At 41.2% G+C, this 21,302-nt stretch overlaps 1 protein-coding gene across 2 annotated transcripts in view; it reads right to left on the minus strand.

Annotated features, from left to right (window-relative positions):
• Window positions 1–21,302, minus strand: part of pip (heparan sulfate 2-O-sulfotransferase pipe) — a 159,281-nt gene that overhangs the window by 78,242 nt on the left and 59,737 nt on the right. The window contains exon 1 of one of the 2 annotated variants that reach the window (XM_019054158.2): window positions 19,180–19,547. The exons of the other annotated variant lie outside the window; for it this stretch is intronic. Within the exon in view, the coding sequence (XP_018909703.1) occupies window positions 19,180–19,283 (104 nt within the window). The 5' untranslated portion in view covers window positions 19,284–19,547. Of the gene's footprint in view, window positions 1–19,179; window positions 19,548–21,302 lie in introns of those variants that run through there. 2 annotated transcript variants of the gene reach the window in all.

Consider the following 21,302-nt stretch of genomic DNA (forward strand, 5'->3'; position numbering starts at 1 on the left):
TGCAAACAGGCCATCAAAAGATATTTATTCGATACTCTGTTCGCAATTTATGTCGATTAAAAAGTAAAGGGGCCTCTTACTTTTGGTCGGTAACACTCACAGGCGCATTAATGTACCTACCATTTCAATGGGGAGGTTTGACTTCTCTTCTTTGACTCTTCTACAATATGAACAATAGATACCTACTGAATTCTAATTTATCAATTGGTTTTGGACTTTTTCGCCGCCTCCGCGTAAATTTTTGAGGATCAAACATGTCTTGTAACGCGCATTTTTTGATCCTGTCTTGTGGCCCATTTTCATTGCTGCACGACATAATTTCCCACGATCTTCGCGTTGAAGCATATTTTTGCACGCCTATTACCCGGAGTCACGGTGCCGGCAATAAGTTTTAAATACGCGAGACCTCCTTATCCCCGCATAAGGCGCGGTTATGACGCTCCAGTATACAGCTAACTTAAGTTTCGCCAATCCTATTCGTCTATAATTGCATCACTCGGCACTCAACAGTCAACAATCATCATCGGTCAGCGTCCATCTCTCGCGGAATGCCGTTAGCCGTGAAGGGTTAATAAGAGCAGAGCGTTCTGTCCAAGTGTCGATACGGCGATCCTTCGCTTGGAACTAATCGCATCTTCGGTGATGTATGTATATGTAGCTCACTCCGCTCTGAGACGAGTCGGCTCATATTGAAACGTAATATATCCATTTTTTTATGAGCTCTGGGATCCGCGAGAACGCTCACATTTCAGGGCTCATCGGACATGTTAAGTTTAAAGTAGGACCGATTCAAATATGGCGGTGCTGGGAGCCGCGCTGCTGGAGCTCATGCACTTTGTGACACAAACAATGCTGCAGGATTGCCTGATTTATGACGTCATGTTAGCGCAACTGGAGTGTTAAAAGAACCTTTACTACTCGGAAAATGTCTAATTTGGCGGTGCGACAAAGAAGATGAAAATGATACAGAGGATGAAGAAAAAAAAGAAGTTACAAGATGAAGCAGACCGAGCAAAGCAGTGTTCGAAACTCACCTTTGAGTTTTGAGGAGCCATGTGGCGCATCAAGCCCGATTTTTAGGCGTCATTGAAGATTTTTAGGGACCAAATTGACTTTTTGCCTATATATTACGGCGCATTTAGTGAAAATTTAGACGCAAGATGTTTTCGTAACAGAACTAGTGAGTAGCTGTAACTTGGGGAAGACAGAGGCACTAAGAATGAAATCGTGAAGAATAGAAAAAGCTTCCACTTGTAGTGCTGAAAATTCTGAGTTTCTTAATTCAAATAGATTTGTTCTTCTTTCTTTATGTGATTTTTTATGGAAATCCAGATTTTTATGGGCCACGTTGGCGCAGAACCTTTATTTTTTAGGCGCCATGGCCGATTTTTTAGGCGCATTTGGCGCGTTGGTGCCTGTGAGTTTCGAACACTGAAGCAAAGACAGAGAGCAATATGAAGAGAATATAGCTCGCCTGAAAATTTGGTTCTAAACAGGAATACTTTTTACATTCCTGGAGAGAAATGGTTTCCAACGGACGATACGGCAACTTGATTTCTGCACTGCGTGAGAGATGATTTTCTCACCTCCTGAGTAAGGAAAACAGCGCGGAAAATTAGGCGAGTCCCGTAGGAACAGGAGGAGGATTCACAGCATCGTCACACTGTATCCTTTCGGTCATGCGAATTTCTAGACAGGGGCGTTGAACAGCGAGATTGCCAGGCTTTGCGATACAACTTTGATTTAATACATGGTTTTAAATTGGAAAAGTTTTCAGCACTGTCTGGCAACAATTTTGAACAATCACCTGCTGAGATCCCGGTGCCAAGCGGGTTCGTTCACTGGCCGCTGAGGCCCGGAAAATTGGTTTGCTAAGCAGTGCTAAAAATAAAAACACAGCTGATGAGCCATAATTCATATTTACCGCTAAACCGATGGTTTCTAAGAAATGGTTTTGTTTGTATCAATTTTTTTACTCTAAACAGCGGTGTTACCCAGAAATTTTTCCTGAAAGGGGGGGGGGGGGTTAACGGTCAAGATTTCTTCATCGGTGGCAGGAGCCCATTGGTAAAAATTTCCAAAAGATTGTGGAAAACGACGTTTTTTAGCTAAACATTTTCGGCTTCATTTTTATGAAATTGAAAATTGACAGCCGGTTTAGGTATCGAAAGTCTGTTACAGGAAACAGAAGTCATTAGTATGCCCCGCCCCCTACCCGAATCGAAGTTTTGTCTCTGTGATCGGAAGGTTCAGTTACCTACCTGAGCCGAAAAGTTCGGAGGGTGATAATTATAAAAAGTTCAGTTATTTCTTAGACATTTGTATCTTCGTGTGGTAAAAGCATATTAAATCATAAAATTGGCTCAGTTCCTGGTTTTAAAAAAGGTGTGCACTGAATTTTCGGCGAGTATTGCATAATTTTCTAAACCTGTATACTAAATGAGAAAATTTTAGACAGTAAGACTGTGGGAAACTTAAAAACTCCTGATCTGCAGCCTATTTCAGTTCTCTTGTAATATGCTGAACTTCCCGTTAAAAACAAAATATTTTCGATTAGAAATACATAACTTCAGAAAACCAATGACAGGCAGTAAAGTTGATACATTGAAAAATATCTGAAAGTACTCTAAAAATGTTCAGCTCAACGCTGATGTTAGAAAGCTTCCGAAGGTCCAACCCTACGACTTTTAGGACAAGGATTATTTGCAACTGACGTCATAATCGCCACGATTACTCTCTGAAGTCACTCATCGCATATCAATATATCCATGTTGTAAAACGTAGATTTATTAAAGTTCGCACGCGACCTATGATTCAAGGATCGAAAGCGCCGCCTGCAAAAATCAATTTATACTTACAGAACTCAATTTAAGCCTGCACGAACGGAGCCGATAAACTTAAATCATCGAGATTTCTGAAAAGGAGCTATCTAAATGCAACGGGAGCATGTGTGCCATACCTTACTTCACAAGCTGTACCGTAAATGAAATTTTATGTAATTGCGTATGAGACTCGTGGAAGGAGATCGGAGATCGACAGGGACGTGCAGCGAATAACGAGTTTCATTGGCAAAACGTCCTTTGCGATGAATCGATTGATTTGCCATTTAAACTTATGGAAAAGGATCAAATATCAGGATGTTTGCAACGAGCGCACTTTAATCGATTATTTACAATGGATTTAAATAGAAGAATGTCGATAATACCGGTAATTCGTGCTTCGCAACTGAAGTTTGCTCGTTAGGCTCACCCAAGAACAAGCCACAATAAACTCCGGCCACCTTCATGATGTAATTTGTTCTTTATGATAAGCCATAAGGGAAAAGAGTGCGGTGAGAATTGCATTGCCAATCCGCACTTGGAGTCATGTTTGCGATGACTTTTCCGTTATCTTCTGCAGTTCGAAGAGCCAAAAGAGTACATAGTATTAAGCTTACTAGTATGTTTTTTGGTTGAGCAGTATAATTTGTTTCCTTACTCTGATTCCAATAAACCCTCTACTAACCGTAAGAACATGATGGAGAAAGTTTTTCCTCTAATCAACAAATTTCAATTTTCTACTGATTGGCATTCTCGGGTATCTTCTTGTTATTCATCATAGATTTTCTCTTCTACTTATGCCTCTACATCTTCTCCGTCCTCATATCATATTCACCTTCGTCTTCCTTCTCATCTTCTTCTTTATCCTCTGCTTTTTCCTCGTTTTCTTCTTCGCCCTTTTCTTCAACAACGACGCGACAGTATAAAAAACAAGATGCACCCTTGAAAAGCCCCCGGAGCGGAATCTAAAATGAGTCATTGGGTAAACAGCCGAGCTTTCGACAAGTATGGTTGAAACAATTGGAAGTTGCGGGTTCGAGTCCGAAAGCTCTAGCCGTGCGACGTGGAATAAAGAGTGCGGAGCTTTCATCGGTAGCAGGATGGACGACTAGACTGTGGTGCTACTGCCATACACAGCTTACCGCTATCATTCGGTTGTTTTTGTATAATTATCTCCTACTTTGCTCATTACGGCCGGCGCCCGGCCGCTGGGGCCGGGCACAACGGTGCGGTCACCCGCCGGTCTTCGCTAGGGCATCTCGGCGCCATTTCATTTCATTCAGGATCTACGTGACCTAGTTGTCAAATCGTACAAAAACTGGCGATTATTCGACTGAAAAAGTGTGAACTATCACACAGAAAGAGTAATGTAGAGCCCCGTTATACTATGAGAGTTAAGACAACATCCCCTCGTGGAGTCACAAACGGGAATAAAGATTACACAAATTGAACGTTTTTCGTAAACTTTGATCGGCTCATTCTCAAATTCCTTTCTCCGTTCCTTCTCTCATTCCGTTTGTTCCTCGTCGAACCCGTAATTCCTCGGTCCATTCCAGATTACAGTGGCGTAACGGGCGCCCCCGCAGACCCTGCTATGCAGGGGGGCCCGAGCGCCCAGGGAGCCCTCCGGGCCCTCGGCCGCCGAAATTTTGTTTTTCCCTGTCTCTTTGATGCTTACCTTTGGTTTCAAACTTTGGGCCTTTACTTACCGAGATGGGGCTTCTTCCGCTGATTTTTATTGTTAGCTCAGGATTTTTCATACTTCTTTTGGACTGTTCCTAACTTTTTTATTTTGCTGAAGGGCCCCTGCCTTCCAATGTCCACTCAGTGATTACTAAAATGTTTCTCTTTTTTGTCACTTTTCGAAGGTATTTCGGGCTTTGGGTGACCCATGAATCTAAAGGGCCCACAAGGCCCTTGGGGGCCCTTCGATTCTTGGGCCTGCATGGGCCCTTTTGTAGATCCTTGGGCCTGGGCTGGGCCCCCGCCACCCTTAAGATCCTTGATCCTTTAGGGGCCCCATTTAATCGGGTACGGGATCCGAGACAGTGAGGGGAGAGGCATTCCAAGTCCAAGTCCGTGATTTGAAATTTCTCGGGCCAAAAAACGGGAAGGGGTGAGGGAAGTAGAGGGGCGGGAGGGGGAATGATTTTGGAATTTTATTGACATGGGGGGGGCCCTAGAAAAAATTTTGCAGGGGGGTCCAGCGGAAGTCCGTTACGCCACTGCCAGATTATAATTTTCGCAATTGGTGAAAATGTAATCTACGGTAACCAATCAGAAATGGATTCACGTTGTCTTGACTCTCAGTATAAATGGACTCTATAGTACTGCTTTGTCTGCACCGCTCTCTGATTGGTTCATCTGTTTGACGCCTTTCATGGAGCTTTTGGGTCGAACGTAAACAAACTCCGATTGTTTCCACCATGCACGAATGAGGTTACGAGTTTCCCGATTTTTCCCTGAATTGGCATTCAATGTTAGCCTACGCGAGCACAGGCGAAAATAAACTAGAATACTAGGTGCGCCTTCATCTTGGAGGTTCCGCAATTTGAGCAACCTGGAAGTTAAAATAGATGTATCATAAAAAGAACATGCGTGAAAAGTTGGCTCCCCGGCAGAGAAAAATTCGTAATCTCAAGGGTGCAATTAATGATGCTGATTAGGCTAACCATGATAAAAATTGGCATGTCAGCCTACGTGGGCACAGGCGGAAACATACTGCTACACTGAATCTGCCTTCCTGTTGGAGGCTCTGCAGTTTTAGCTACTTGGAGGTCAAAATAGTCGATTCACAAAAAAGAACATGCGTAAAAATTTGGCTCCCCGACAAAAATGAATTCGTAATCACAAACGTGAAATCAATGATGATTACAGGAAAAACTCGATTTCTGGTGGAAATATCCATTTGGCGAATTGGTTCTTCGACAGTAATTCTAAGTTCGACGAAGAAAAACGGGGAATGTGAAGAAATTACAATTGAAGTTTGTTGCGACCCTGCATGCCGCCCGATTTATTAGGAACGATCGACTCCAAACCCTCATGACATCATTGATTTTGCAAATTATGGCTTGAGTTGTAATTCCGACCCACGGTTTTTATTGTGTTTACTGGAAAAATTAAAAGCTGTATTTTAGACCACCCAATTTTTCCGCTGTGCTGAAAAATTTGAGATTCCGTCTCAAAACACATATTGCCCCACTTCGTCACATTTGATGAATGCGGATTCCGAAAACACTTTGCTAAACTTTCTTCCCCATCGTTTTATCGATATTACGTTGATGACCCCAATTGTTCTCCATAAAATAACCATGACCGATAAAATATACGTCAATGCCTATCTATTTCATTGAGTAAAAAGCTGACTTAAAAAATGAACGAATTGAAGTGGAGCGTTAATTTGAGCAGTGGTGGCAATGCGGTTATGTCCCCACTGGTATCCTGATCACTTGGCCCTTGCCTCTGCCGAGCCCCGAGCGTACTGCCGTGCTAAGGAAAAACGCCGTATGAGCCATCAGACGTTGCCAGGTTTTCTTCTATAAAAACCGACTTAATTAAGAAAATTGTGATTAATCTCCCCCCAAAATTTTCAGACAATTTTGCACACAATTTAATCTAAAATATCTGAAAATTTCAAGGAAAAATATGCATGAATGTCGTCGTAAATACATTTTTTATCAAGGGAAATTTTGCAACTCTCGAATGGTCATAGTGCGTTCTTCTTTAGCACGGCAGCAGGTCTGCGAAGATGCACAGGCGACGATGTAGGAATGGTCCAATTAACGCGACACTGCGCAGTTATTCCACGGCAGCTCTGTTACACTTGCATCAGAAAAAAGAGAAAGAATCGACTCTGCCTTCTTTCGTTTTCTGTTTGCTTTTATGCGACCGCATTTGCTGCTCGAAGATGCGAGAAATGTAAAAAGGATTTGAACTTGCACGGCAGTACACATTGAATAATGCCCACTTTATGGGTCGTATTCATAGTTGCTCCTTAAACAGCTCCTTTCCTGATGGAGGCTCCATTGTTTAGAAAGTACAAAAAGAGATATTTTGCAAACCTCAAGTAAAATTCAGAGGATAAGTGTTAAGTTTGGGAATATATAGACCCCCGGTATTTGCAATGGATTGTGATGGGATTTTTGCGAACTTCAAGGTATGGTTACGGACCCACCTAAAAATTAATGGAAGTCGCAATATATTTTAATTTTCAGATTGTAATTTCGTATAAAAGCGAATCATATGATCCCTTGCGAGGATCCATTTCTAAACGTACGATGCTGAATTTTACCCGAAGTTTGCAAAATGACTTTTTTCACAGTTATGAAATGTTTACTTAGAGCTCCCTTGGTTTCAATGTTATAGGGCCAAGAGGAAGGAAAAGCGTTGATTTGGGCACTCCCTAAGGAAAGTGGTTGTTTAAGGAGTAGTGAACTCGATATCTCCCTATTTGAAGGTGTGATAAATAATCGATTACCTTTTGAGGTGTTCCTTGCGAACACCCTGTTTATCGATCCTTTCCCATAGGTTTAGATGTTAGAATCGATAAATCGCAAAGCTTGCCACGCCACTGAATGAACCAAACCCTCAGATCAATGGGGTTTCACCACAGGAATATCCACACTTTTGGGACGATCTATCCGGAAATAGTAAAAGTTAAAATTTAAAAAAAAATAAAAAAAAAATGAAGTAACAAGTATAATAACGGGAAATATTTCTCTGAATTATTCCGAGAGAAGCTTGATAAATAAGATAGTTCCTTTCACATACAGTAAAGTCGAGGTGTTTTATTAAATAACACAGAGCTTATCGCGCGAAGTTACCGTCAATAAAGTGCATTCGACTTCAGAATTTGTTTACCTCTTTTTGCTTCATTAAATCGTTGCACGATCGAGCAAAATTGTACGACTTATTTAAGTTTTTCTTTACATTTCAGAAACTTTCACCCTGTTTTCAAAGACAGGGAAGTAGTTTGCATACGACTCTCAACATTGAAATACAATCTACAAATTTCCAAATTATAGTCTCCAGTATTCCATCGAAACGGCGTCTGATCTTCGCAAATGGTATATCTATGGATCTCGATCTGCACCTCCTACCCAGAATTGCATTAAGTATCGGCACCTGCTGCTGCTGGATCCGCGGAACTGCATACACAAGGTCCGGACCACACAGACATAGGCTGTGCTGCGGTGAATGAGATAATTAGTCGGTCATTAGCTTCGGTTAAAATCAATTAATGGTTCATGACGACGGGAGGTGCATCTCCACCGACGCTGCGTCTGTCTTTGCGGTTGCCAATTCTCCTGGATCACACGTCGTTGAGTAGAAAGGGACCCATCAAAAAGTTATTTTGAGAAAAAAAGCGTATTGACTTGGGACAACGCGGCTCATGGATGTCACAAACGGGAATAAAGATAACACAAATTGGACGTTTTTTGTAATCTTTGATCGGCTTATTCTCGAATTCCTTTCTCCGTTCCTTCTCGAATTCCGTTTGTTCCTCGTCGAACCCGTATTTCCTCGGTCCATTCCAGATTATAATCTTTGCAATTGGTGAAAATGTAATCTTTGTTTCAGTTTGTGACACTGTGAAGGGTTAAAGTACGGGAACCAATCAGAAATGGATGCGCATTGTCTTTACTCTCAGTATAAAGGGACTGTACGGGCAAGGGGCAATATCAAGAGTTTGGCAATTGCATCAAAACACAATCGTAATGAAAAGCGCGGTCCATTAAGAGAATACGAAACAAGTAAGAAACGGGAAAGTGAAGCATTAAACGGACGCTAGGGGGGCGGGGCCCCGCGGATCGCACGTCATAATGATGGAGTGTGAAATCGGTCATCTTTTGTTGGGATTCGCCACATTGTTCGCAACATCTCTAATCATCTCTCCTGGGAATTCGGATTCCTTTCTCCCGTCGCGCGCCGAATTTTTCGGAGCGCCCTCTGGGTGCCGGACCCTAAAACAATACAGAATTTAATATCGCCTTTCGCTCCTGCAGCCGCGTCGGTCGTCGGCCGCACTAAGGAGGAACGCCGTACGGACATTCGAAAATTGCCAAATTGCCCCGTATAAAACATGAATTTCTGAAGAAAATTATGCGTATATGTTTCTTTGAAATTTTCAGACCTTTAAGGTGATTTGATGGACGCCATATTTTGTGTCAGAACGGCATGCGATATATCGCATCAGTTGGTTCCACTTTTTCAGCTACTCGTCATTTTTCTCGAATTTTGAGATCGCAATTCTGTTGTCAGGAGACTAAAGCACTCGCTTACCAATTCCAACAAAGAAATTCAACGTAATAAAGGCGTCGTTTTTTTTAGAGAAAACATCGCATTTACGAGTAATACTGATATCGAAACTGCACTCGAATGAAATATTTTCTCTCTAAAAAAACCGCGCCTTTATTACGTTGAATTTCTTTGTAAAAATTGGTAAGTGAGTGCTTCAGTCTCCTGATAACAGAATTGCGATCTCAAAATTCGAGAAAAATGACGAGTAGCTGAAAAAATGGAACCAATTGATGCGATATGTCGCATGCCGCTCTGATACAAAATATGATGGCGTCCATCGAATCACCTTAAGATAAATTTAAGAGCAATACTATCTGAAAAATGTAGGCAAAATATTCACAATTTTCCCAGTAAATTATGTTTTTATTGAAGAAATATGGCGACGTCTGGAGGCCCATACGGTGTTCTTCCTTAGCACGGCGGCGTAATTAAAGCGGAATTAGGTCTCCGCGGCGTCCTAGACCGGGAGATGACCGGCACAAACCCAGCCATCGGACGTTTCTCGGGGAACTCATAAAAATTGCATTTCCACTTTCGTTGTCCTTGTATTTGTAAGTGAGGCATCATTTTCTCGAGATGCTTTAATGGTTTTATTGCCTTAATTGACCGTGCGGACCGTGACCGTTCACATTGATACCGTGCAATATGGAGACCTCTCCCGCTCCTTATTACATTCATATTTCAGTAGCTTAGAGCTGAGAGGTCGTAGATACATCCGAGATTTTAGGAAAAACTGCCTAACGGCCATCGTTGTTTTCCCCGTGTAATGTGCAGTATTCGAACATTTGCATCTCATGTTTACATATATTATATATGTAATATACGCCGTAATATACATGCCTATATATTACGGCGCATTTAGTGACAAGTTAGACGCAAGATGTTTTCGTGACAAAACTAGTGAGTAGCTGTAAATTGGGGAGGACAAAAGCACTAAGAATGAAATCGTGAAGAATAGAAAAAGCAAGCTTTCACTTGTAGTGCTGAAAATTCCGAGTTTTTTCAATTCAATTAGATGTGTTTTTCTTTCTTTATGTGGCTATATGTGAAAATTCAGATTTTTAGGGGACAATTTTTAGGGGCCACGTTGGCGCAGAGCCTTCATTTTTTAGGCGCATTTGGCGCGTTCAGCGCCTGTGATTTTCGAACACTGACTGGGAGTAACACATAACGCCTGAGGCGCGAAATGCTGAGGGGTTGGACTGCGCAACGGTTAGGGGGCATACCCCCAAACCCTCTCCTGGGCATTAGGACGCAGCGTGAGGTCTGGAAGGTATGAAATCATTATACATAAGTGATGGATGAATGAAATGCCAAGGATGCCAGCAACATTTCGTAGAATTACGGAAGACGATAGCACGAAAAGGTTCCGCAATAGGCAGAATTTCCGGTTAAATTGCTTCAAAATAGAAAATTTCTCCGGTAAATACTCACGACTGCTGAAATATAAGAGAAACATATTTTATGCGGAAAAAAGCAACATTTGAATACTCGTATGAGTTTTTTCCGGGCAAAACTTCACCACACTAACAAATATGTATATACTCAGGCACTCCAGGCCGCTGATTCATAGAGAATAATAATAGAGGATATTTTGAAAGGGACAGGTAAGAATTGGTACCCAATGACGTCCTAGAAGGAATGGGAAAATACATAGTAGAAGTTCTGTGCCCTGTTGTTAAATTTTACAGCCTGACTTCGTGGTAAAAAATCAAATTTTAAGCATGAAAGTATGAATTCTTCTCGATAGATTCGCCGTTTTCAAGATATTTCGGATCTAGGTTGCACCTAGTGACGTGAGATATAAAAAATGACCGCAAAAGTTAATGTGCGATCACCGTCTGTTTTTGGTTTTTTTTTTTGTCTCTCTTTCTCCTTATGATCTGATTATGCAGCGCTGCATGAGACGCGCAGCCGGCGCAGCACGCACACGGCGCACAGTGGATCGAGTCAATGGGAGAGGTTGGACAAAATCTAAAACTTTTGAAGCTAACAACTCCGTTTTTACAACATTTTGAGGTCTTAAAATGGCCCCATTGGTTTTCTCGTTAAATTTTCTGTAAGAACCACCCCTTATAATTTAAAATTTGACGAAATAAACAAATAAATGGACCGCGTTGAGCAGAAAGGAAACAAGTCACATCAGCTATTGCCAAATTTAATCGGGCAATTTGATTTTTTACACGAGAACGTTTGTGCTGATTCTTTTGAAAATTTTAAGGACTTTGCTGCGTGCTATGAAGAAAATTCACTGCAATTTGCAAAAGATTCCGCACAACCGTTTTTATGTAAAAAATTAAATCAGCCAATTAAATTGGACGATAACTGATGTGACTTGGGTCTTTTCTGCTGAATGCGGTCCAAATTTACAGTTTTCGTAAAACAATATTCATATCCAAACTCTCCCATTGAACCGGTCCATTGTGCGGAGCGTCGGCGCGGTTTTGGCCGAATTAGTACACACTGACCCAAAAACTCGAAATCATGCGGTTTCACCATTTTTCGTGCTCGTCGCGTGGCTTATGAGCCTCTGCAAATGAGATGCAGCCTCAGGTAAAATTGGAGCATTTTCATTCTGCTTATGCGTCCTAGCGAGTCTGCAGGTGGATTTAAGTGGATCAGCCAGAGAAGCCTTGTCATCATATCTCGTTCACCTGCGGCTAAATACAGCTGGGAAAAACGAGCCTACTTAAGAGTGATTCGGGTAAGTTGAGACTGCGTTTAGGATTCAAATTCTCTCTAGGGGGTCAAACGAGGAGCTTGGAGGACAAGGCGCATAAGTGCAGTTTTTGAAATAATTTAGTGTAATAAGTAATCTTTCTGTGGATACGGATGCATAACTAGATGGCGCGCTGCGCCGTGTACTTGCATTAATTGTACTGAATATCGACTCTAGTACACGAGGGTCACGAGGGTCATAGTGTAAAACATTTCTTTTATTCCCCGTCACAATCGGAGGTGACCCCAAAATAAGATTTCAATCGGGTCAGACTTCTGAAGTACTTCGGTATATACCGAAGGGTTCAGGTCACACATCTGAAGTACTCCGGTACATACCGAGAGCTTCAGATGTCTGACCCGAACTTCGGCAGTCGGACCTCAAGTTTTCGGATGCGTGATCGGAAAACTTCAGAGATCCATTTGACCTCAACTTCGGGTCCCATGCACGAAGTTCTTTTCTCGGTGCACTGTGCGATGGTCCCGCCAGAAGCACAGGATACTACTGTTTTGACGCAATTTTCAAACTGTCTGGAGCTGTTTCAGTGTAACTAATTTTTCGAAGGAGCACCTCCCGTTGCCAAAATTTGTTTGACATTTTCGTGCTTCCTGAGGACCTCCAATGAGGAAGCGAGACAGTGAGCCAGAAAGAGGAAATTGGTAGGGGTGATTTGATTCCTAGGCTCGAGCGCGGCGGCCAGCGGTGGCGGGGCGCTGTCATAACCGTTTTAGGTGTTAGCTGAGGCTGCTCCGGCGCTGATCTCTGATCAGCCGATCAGTTATGCAATGCTCACCGCGAGCTGATTATGAACGCATCGCGCTCGTCCCTCCTTTTTTCCGCACCATTCACCATTGCTCGCTCGCCGCCGTTGCCGAGTCTGATGACCGGTGACCACTCGGCGAAAAAACCTAAAATTCGACATTTTCTAATTAGGAACTATAATCTCTTTCTCATCTGTTAAAACACTTATTTGTACGGGGAATTTATTTATGCATACGTTGTTTCTAAACCGAGCCAGAGATTTTAGTTCCCATCGCAAAATGCATTCTAATTTAAACACTTGGACTACATTTTACAATTAGGAACTAAAATTTCAGGCTCAATTTTAGAAACAGGTATGTACTTACGGAAATTAACGGCCCATACGTTGTTTCTAAATTGAGCCGAAGATTGTAGTTCCAAATAGCAAAATGAAGTCCACTTTGAGATGAATTGAATTACATTTTGCAATTAGGAACCACCATCTCTGACTCAATTTAGGAACAACGTATATATCATTAATTTCCTTACGCACGTAAGTATTTTTGCGGATGAAAAATGGTTTGCAGGCAAGAAATTGTGGTTCCTAGTTGCAAAATGTTGTCTAATTGAGGAAGGTCAAAAATGCCGAAAAAGTGCGCTTAACATAGCGCTCCCTAAATGAAGGCAACCCATGAGAATCTATCATTTTGTCGCTTATTGTACTCTAGAGCCGCCCGTTTTAACCCGCGAGCTGCTCGTTGAAATTGATAGACAAAGCGATGGGCAAAGAAGACATAGGGAGTATGAAGTAATCCTATTGGTTATGTTGGATGATTCTTATACGCCAAGGGAGAAAATGATGGACTAACTATCGCGTCTCTCGTGAGCTGCCGTTAGGTGGTCTATTACTTACCTCCTTTGTCCATTGCAACCACTCCCTTCCACCAATAGGATCCCTCCATATCCCTTTTGTCTTCTTTGTCTATAGCAACCACTCCCTTCCACCAATAGGATCCCTGCATATACCTTTTGTTTTCTTTGTCTATAGCAACCACTTACTTTCACCAATAGAGTCCCTCCATATACCTTTTGTCTTCTTTGTCTGTAGCAACCACTCCCTTCCACCAATAGGATCCCTCCATATCCCTTTTGTCTTTTTTGTCTGTAGCTTTGTATATCAATTTCAACAATCAGCCCGCAGAAGGATCGCTCTATCATCCCTCTGTATTCTTTATCCATTGTTTTGTCTATCAATTTCAAATATCAACCCGCTGGGTTCCGCACATCGTCGCACTGCCGAGCTTGAACTTATTTACGAGTCCCGATGGCCACTCTTCTGGAACCGTCACCTCGAATCTATATCACCACGGCGAACCCGTTGCGGGACCGCAGACCGGTCTCGGTCCAGGTTCGGCTGCGCCCCGTGCCGGAAATCCTACGAGGCGCCCGTTTCCGGTCGGTTGCTCTCAAACGACACAAGACGGAAACACGATTTGAGGAAAGTTGGATTTGCCGGGTCCACGACAAAGACATCGATACACAAGATATTATGCAGGTGTGCGGCTTATCTCTCGTCCTCGCGGAAGGGAACGTGTCGGTCCTGGATCAATGCACGGAGAGAGGCCGCCGGGACTTTAGACTTTGAGGCTGCCTTCATGTCGAGAACTTATGACTTGAACTTATTGTTGGGAATGCATGTTTACCACGCCCCCGGAGGCGTGTGACTTTCTACGGTAATACCTCGTGTATAGTGCCGTTCTCTGCCGGAGACAATATATTTTGGACAGTGGTGTGGCGTGCTTTGCGATCCATCGATATTTTCCCATTTGAATCTGTGGTAAATAATCGATTATTAAAGTGTTCGCTGCGAACACCCTGTTTATCGATACTTTTCCATGGGTTTAAATGGCAGATCAATCAATACATCGCCAAGCACGCCACGCCACTGATTTTGGAGATCCCGCACCAACAATCGAAGCAATGATGTCGATTGAGGCAAAAGTTAAGTTGAGGGGCTTGGAAGACAAGGCGCATAAGTGCAATTTTTGCTATTTCGAGAAATGCGTGTTTGAAGTTTCGAAATTATATGGATCCTTATGACGGAGAGAAAGTTCAAGCTGACTTGTTGATGCTTAAAAGTTGGAGTTTGGTAGCGATATTTTCACAGAATATGCATTAAGGTAGTTTTACATAAAGTCATTTATACCTCAATTTTTTCAAAAATGGCACTCATGCGCCTTGTTCTCCAAGTCCTTCAATTCGAATGTAACTGCTTGTTCTTTCGCCGAATGATGATTGGCAAACTGAATGAAAATTAAAGTTAAATATGACCGTCCTTGTACGTGTACGTACTCCAAGCTGCAAATAATCAACATTTTCATAAGTTTCTTGGAAAATGTATACGCTTTATGGCGGATCATTTTCTCGGAGAGAAAACCAAAATCTCTCAGGAAAACCTATCCCTTTATGGCAAAACATAAAAAACAAAGCGAAGCACACACAATGTCAAAATACCATCTTAGGTCGAAAAACCTAAGAGTAAAAAATGTGTAGGATTACTCATTTAATTAGGATTTACCGAACTGTTTCTTAATATTTGTGTGTGGCGCCGTTGATGTAAACATGTCATCATTCAAATCCCAAATAGTAATTAAGAAAAGGAGGGGTTTTTGGGCTCATAAAAGTATGGTTCTTGAGGGTATCGTAAGTGCACGACCGACCGCTGCAAAAACGAATGGGCTGAAAATTTCCCGGTAACGACTGGAATCACGTTGCTAAGCGCAAAAACAAGGCATCGCGCAGAGCTTTCAGCTCAAAAATAAAACAGATGGAAAGAATGACTATTTTTACTTCCTCTTTGTTTTGAAATCTCCCACTGGTATGCGACGATACTCAATGGGTCGCACATGTCATAAACGCAGCAGTTTCTTTAGACGAGTCATGCTTTTGGTGTTTTTAGCGATTTGCCTGGCCGTTTAATTTTTTCTTCCCTGATATGTATGTATAACTTTGGTCCGCTGGTCTACTGGCCTGAATTTTTTTTTTTTTTTTTTTTTTTTTTTTTTTTTTTTTTTTTTTTTTTTTTTTTGGATGGAAATTTGCTCTAAGCTGCACTAAGTGCAGAGGTCGAAAAAACACTTAACATGCTGAATGAATCCCCTGGATGAACATTTTCGTCGAATGGAAAGAGAGTCGACAGTTCAGGCGCAAATATTAATTTGATATAGAAATTAAAACAACAAATCAAAGGTAGTGCGGTGTTTTTGCCTCTTTGGAAAAAACGTTGATTGTTTACGAAGTTATATTTTAATTGTGTGAAATATTTTTAGAATTTAAAAATTGATTGATATTAGTATGACCAATACTACTTTATAACGTTAAGCCGAAAATATCTGCAGGGAAAATAAGTGATTAAAAGCATGTTGATACTTGCCATTAAGACCTACATCCAAACTCACTCCAAAAAAAGTTAAAAACCTGGAAATGAAAGGGTGAACCTAAGGGGGGATAAATGAACTTTTTCGGAAATAATGATAGACATGTAGGAAGACAAAGCTCATTGCCAAATAAGAGCAGCTCTTCTTTGTTATTCTTTTTGTTGTCCTAAAGAAAACACTTGCTGCGCCAAGATAGTTACTACTTTCGCCATGTAGAATATTAGCTGTATTAAAACAAGATTCCTTGTCGTGGTAATGACTGTTTTTGGTCGCCACAATTGAATAAATTCTTTATGACAAGAAGCTACGACAAGAGCTTACTTACGACAGAAATTTACTTGGCTTAATTGATCTTTTTCCTGAAAAGAAACCTACATTGCTCAAAGCAACCAAAAACTACCGAGAATGGCTTATTCCTTGTCGTAATGAGCCCGATTTTCTCAGTAGAGACCTACGTAGAACTATTGACGGTTCATTTGATGGAGCTGGAGCTGGAGCCAAAACAGTGGAGCCGGTGAACATCAGGCATTAATTAGCTGATCGATCGACTACGCATCCGTGGAATGGTAAGTAGGCTGGATATTTGATGGTTTTCCCGCTAAGTGAAAGGCCCGTCTATGCAACAGTTCAAACATTCGCTATAACACCAACCCGCGCCGCGCCGGTGCAAACAATATTAAAGAGCAGAGTCTGCCCATGTTTGAACGGAGTAGGCTGGAATACGGAAGTGTTCGCTTCATTACCCTCCGCCCGCCTCTATCAAAACGTAAATAGTCAAAAAGTTGGTCGTACAATAATTTACTGAAGACTAGGCTTCAACGAATTTAAGTGCTGTCGAAGGGACTGCATACTTCGGTTTCTTGGTATTTGTAATGAAGTTACTCAGTACACAGAGATGAAACGTCGGTGCATGTGAAACACGAAAGTTTTCTGCTCGGATGACCGAAGTCATAGAAACATCGACTACAGGAAACAAACTTCTGTTCAGGTGACCAAAGTTTGTGTTAGCTACACCAACACTCATATACCTAGTCCTTACCAAACTCTTCGGTTATATTAGCCGACGTTTTAAAACCGAAAACTTTGACTATCCTGGACCAAAAACAATGGTGTCCTATATACAAGCCGAAGTTCAGTCTGTATGACCAAGTCAATGACATTATTGAATTGGGAATGAGGCCAAAATTACGAGTTCCTCCTTTGTAAGAAACACATCATTCAAAGATTTCGAACACGGCTGCTAAAATTATACCGTCTCAAATAATCATAAGTAAGTATGAGTGAACATTTAAAAGCTTTGCTAAAATATTGCGCGTTTTTCATTTATTCTTTTTTTAATTATGATAAGTATAAATCTATGAAATATTATGATTATTTGACGTTAAAGAATCTCCATCCACCTTCCACAATATTAAACCTGTACATCATTTTTCGGTACGAAAAAATTTTAGCCATATATTTCCCTTCTATCGCTGTTGACAAAGATTTGTTGCTCCAACGACGTATGGAGATTCAAGATCAAACGGAACATGACAGGAAAGCAATTTAATCGTAAAGGTCATAATTCATAAATTTGTTGGGTGCCACTCTTCAATACCGTGACTAATTTTATTCCATTTTTTTCCTCCTCTTCCTTCCCTTTTTTTCAGTACCATCCTTATAACTTTTTAAACTTTTCACGACACCAACCGATGAAAAAGTGTTACGCGCTGTACTCATTGGACCCACTTATTTAACTTTAGTAAATTAAATATTCAATATAATGCTAAAATGTCGTTTCCCTTTGTGGTGAATAGAAAACAATACTGAGAAATGCTGTCCGAGCTGTATGTAAAAAGGTGGTAAAGTAGTGTTGGTTCAACACTATTTTGTGGGAAAATCAAGGCGAAAAAGGTCAAAATTTCAATTAGAGTAAAACATTTGAACTCTAATGACTAACAGTACAAGACTGAGGGGGGCGAGTGGTGAAATAAATAGCAAAAAAAACGAGAATATAATATGCTCGTTCAGACACGTCTGCGAATGGGATGATGGAACTTGAGGCAATAATTGAAAAAAAAAAATGCCAAGTTTAAGGTTTAAAAATAGAGGACATTAAAACACTGTCTTGTTAAAACTAAAAAGAAATGTTTTAAAATAGGTACCTAGGAGAGAGATTACCCGAATTTGCTTTGATTCGATAATGTTACCGTTCTCTTTTTTGGGTTTTTAATTAGAGGTTAAAGACCTACAAAAGATATTTCTCTGCGTGCACCAGAGAAATATTTGCATCTAAGTAATTAGCAGCAACCCGCATGCCGACTGGAACGTTTTGAAACTCTTCTCTTCATCTGAACCTTACGATACATGCAGGCTGTCATTTTTGTTCTTCATTAATTTCTCTCGTAGCATTTGTTGTATTTAGAAAAGTTAAGAAGAAACTCGTAAATTTCAAACGGAAAACTCTTTCAATAACTGCTACAATATTCGAGCCAGGAAACCTTTTTTCCTTTTTTTTTTTTTTTTGTTGCAATTTTGAGGGGAAAAAAATATTTCACTTGATTTTAATAAAGTTTTTAATGTTGCATATTCTGCATTAATTTTGTACTTAGCATCAGCGCGAGTGATTTTTAGAATTTAACACAGTTCTGATACAAATTATTTCCACACTGAAAAACAAAACACATTGGATCTAGAGTCCAGACTCTTAAAAACATTGTTAAGAAAAAGGACTCTTGATTCAATCAGATTTAAGCTTAAATCAAAAGGAAATCCGCTCAAATTAAGAGGCTTGGTTCTTGATTTAAGCTTAAATCTGATTGAATCAAGAGTATTTTTTCTTGTCAATGTTTTTAAGAGTCTGGACTCTAGATCCAATGTGTTTTTTTTCCAGTGCACAACTTTTTTAGTATAAATTTCATATAAATTTCACTTGAAAAATGAACAAAAAGGCTTCCTAACTTAGCATTTTAACAATTTTTTACGTTAGTTAAAGGCCAAATTTAACAGACAATGCTCCTAGAGCTTTATCCTTGAGACGCTGAAAGCTTTGCCAAATATCAATGGAGCCATCAGGTGGACTCGATTATCGTAATTTGTAATGCAGCACTTTCTCGAAATTTTTAAGCGAGAAGGGAAAGCAAAGAGTCGCGTGTGACGCTCATAAAATAAATGATTCGCGTACCTCTTAGGAACTGATATCCACCTGTGCCGGAACATTATGTTATCCTTGCTCAGATAGCTGCTGATGCCGGAGAACTTGGCGTTTCTAAAATGAGTAATCCACATTTAGGTAGCTATTTACAGGTAAACAAACAAACAACACTGTACACAAACACATGTAAACTTCTCAAACGAAACGTCGCAGAGTACGATTCACTTCCCGGGCACTGAAACGCATGACGGAGCCCTGGAAAAGTTATTCTTGGGGAGGAGTGAAAATCCGTGGTTTTCGGGGTGCTGGGAAAATTCGCGCGCGGGCGTTCAGTTGGCGCGAGGCATTGCGGCGGACGTGACGCGATGACGGATCCCGTAGCGATACTGGCCGGGGCCTGGACTCGCGGCGCGGCCCATCGCGGTGCGGGTCTCTTTTGGCCCAGTGCGGCCCAGCGCCGTTTCTTTCCACGCTGCCACTTCGGCCGAAACCGAAGAAGCTCGATCCTAACGTTCCAGAAAGGATCCTCCTCAGTGTTCGAAACTCACAGGCGCCAACGCGCCAAATGTGCCTAAAAAATAGGTCATGCCGCCTAAAAAATGAAGGCTTTGCACCAACAAGGGCCCCTAAAAATCCCCCCCCCCTCCATAAAAAAAAAAAAAAAAAAAAAAAAAAAAAAAAAAAAAAAAAAAAAAAAAAAAAAAAATACAAATTTCTCTGTCGGATGATTTTTCGAAAGTTACAATTTATAGCTATTAGTTCTGTAACCAAAGCAGCTTGCGTCTAACTTTTCACTAAATGCGCCGTAATATATCGGCAAAAAGTCAGTTTGGCCCCGAAAAATCTTCAATGGCCCCCAATAAGCGAGCTTGATAGGCCACATAGCTCCTGAAACTCAAAAAAGAGTTTCGAACACTGATCCTCCTCCAACTTTGATGAGCTTAAGGTGTTGTATCTACAGCTGCGTGAAGTAAGAAATTTCTCCGCGCAGGGGGCGCCACCGCTGTGTTTTAGAGTCCGTACAGCACCACGTGAGTCCTTGAGCTTTTATAAAAGTTGAAGGAATTTCTGTTTAAATCGAAGATAAATAAGTTCTAGCTATAACATTCTTCTTCCTATTGACCCTAAAAACAACGTGAAAAGTCATTTCTGAAGCTCTGCAATTTGATCCCAGAAAAAAGTAGGGTTAAGCATGATGACCTTGATGCAACCAATCGCGCTTGATCGCTCTCAGCAGTTGGCAGATATCTCTCTCCCACCGTGAGCTGTCTCTCTCGCACTTACAGATATCCCGTAAGAGAAACTGGGATCAATTTACAGCTTTTATTATTAGACTTTCAAAGCTCGCGTTTGTTTCTAAGGATTCCAGACGTATGCTGCTAGAACTTATGAGTCTTAGAATTTAAGATACCTATTGTGATATTTAAATAATCACTGATTTCGGAGTCGGATTTTAGCAGCGCGACGTGGTGGATTTTTTCGGAACTACAGCTGAAGATTAACCTTAAGCGTCGTATTCAGAGTTGTCCTGGAGCCCCTTTATAGGGAGAGTTGAGACAGCGCGGCTCATGGATGTCACAAATGGGAACAAAGATTACAAATTGAACGTTTTTCGGAATCTTTGATCAACTCATTCCCAAATTCCTGACTCTCTCATTCCGTTTGTTTCTTGCCGTGCCCATAATTCCCCGGTCTATTCCACTATTATGCTCTTCACAGTTGGACGTATTTCTGTCAAAGGGAACTATGTGCATTAAGATATGAGCCCTGAGACCCATAAGAATGTGTGCATAACAAGGCTCACGTCATAATGCACATAGTTCCATTTGACAGAAATACGTCCAATTGGTGAAAATGTAATCTTTCATCCCGTTTGTCTTTACTCTCAGTATATGGGGACTCCAAGTTGTCTCCTGATCGGCTTTTCTCCTCATATCGACGGTGTAAGTCTGCAACCTCCTTGCGGGGCTCGACGATCTTTGCTCGTATTTTATTTTCTACAAGAGAACAAATCGACATCATTCCTTAAAGTTTCTCAGACTTTTCTTTGCACAGAGAAGGACAATCAAGGCCGTGAGAATTGCAGTTGAGTAGTTTTTCATTTACAAAATAAAGTATAACAGGAAGTCTGCTACGTCGAAAACCGATAGGTA

The sequence above is a fragment of the Bemisia tabaci genome, chromosome 1 (genome assembly GCF_918797505.1).
Source record: "Bemisia tabaci chromosome 1, PGI_BMITA_v3".
NCBI lineage: Eukaryota > Metazoa > Arthropoda > Insecta > Hemiptera > Aleyrodidae > Bemisia > Bemisia tabaci.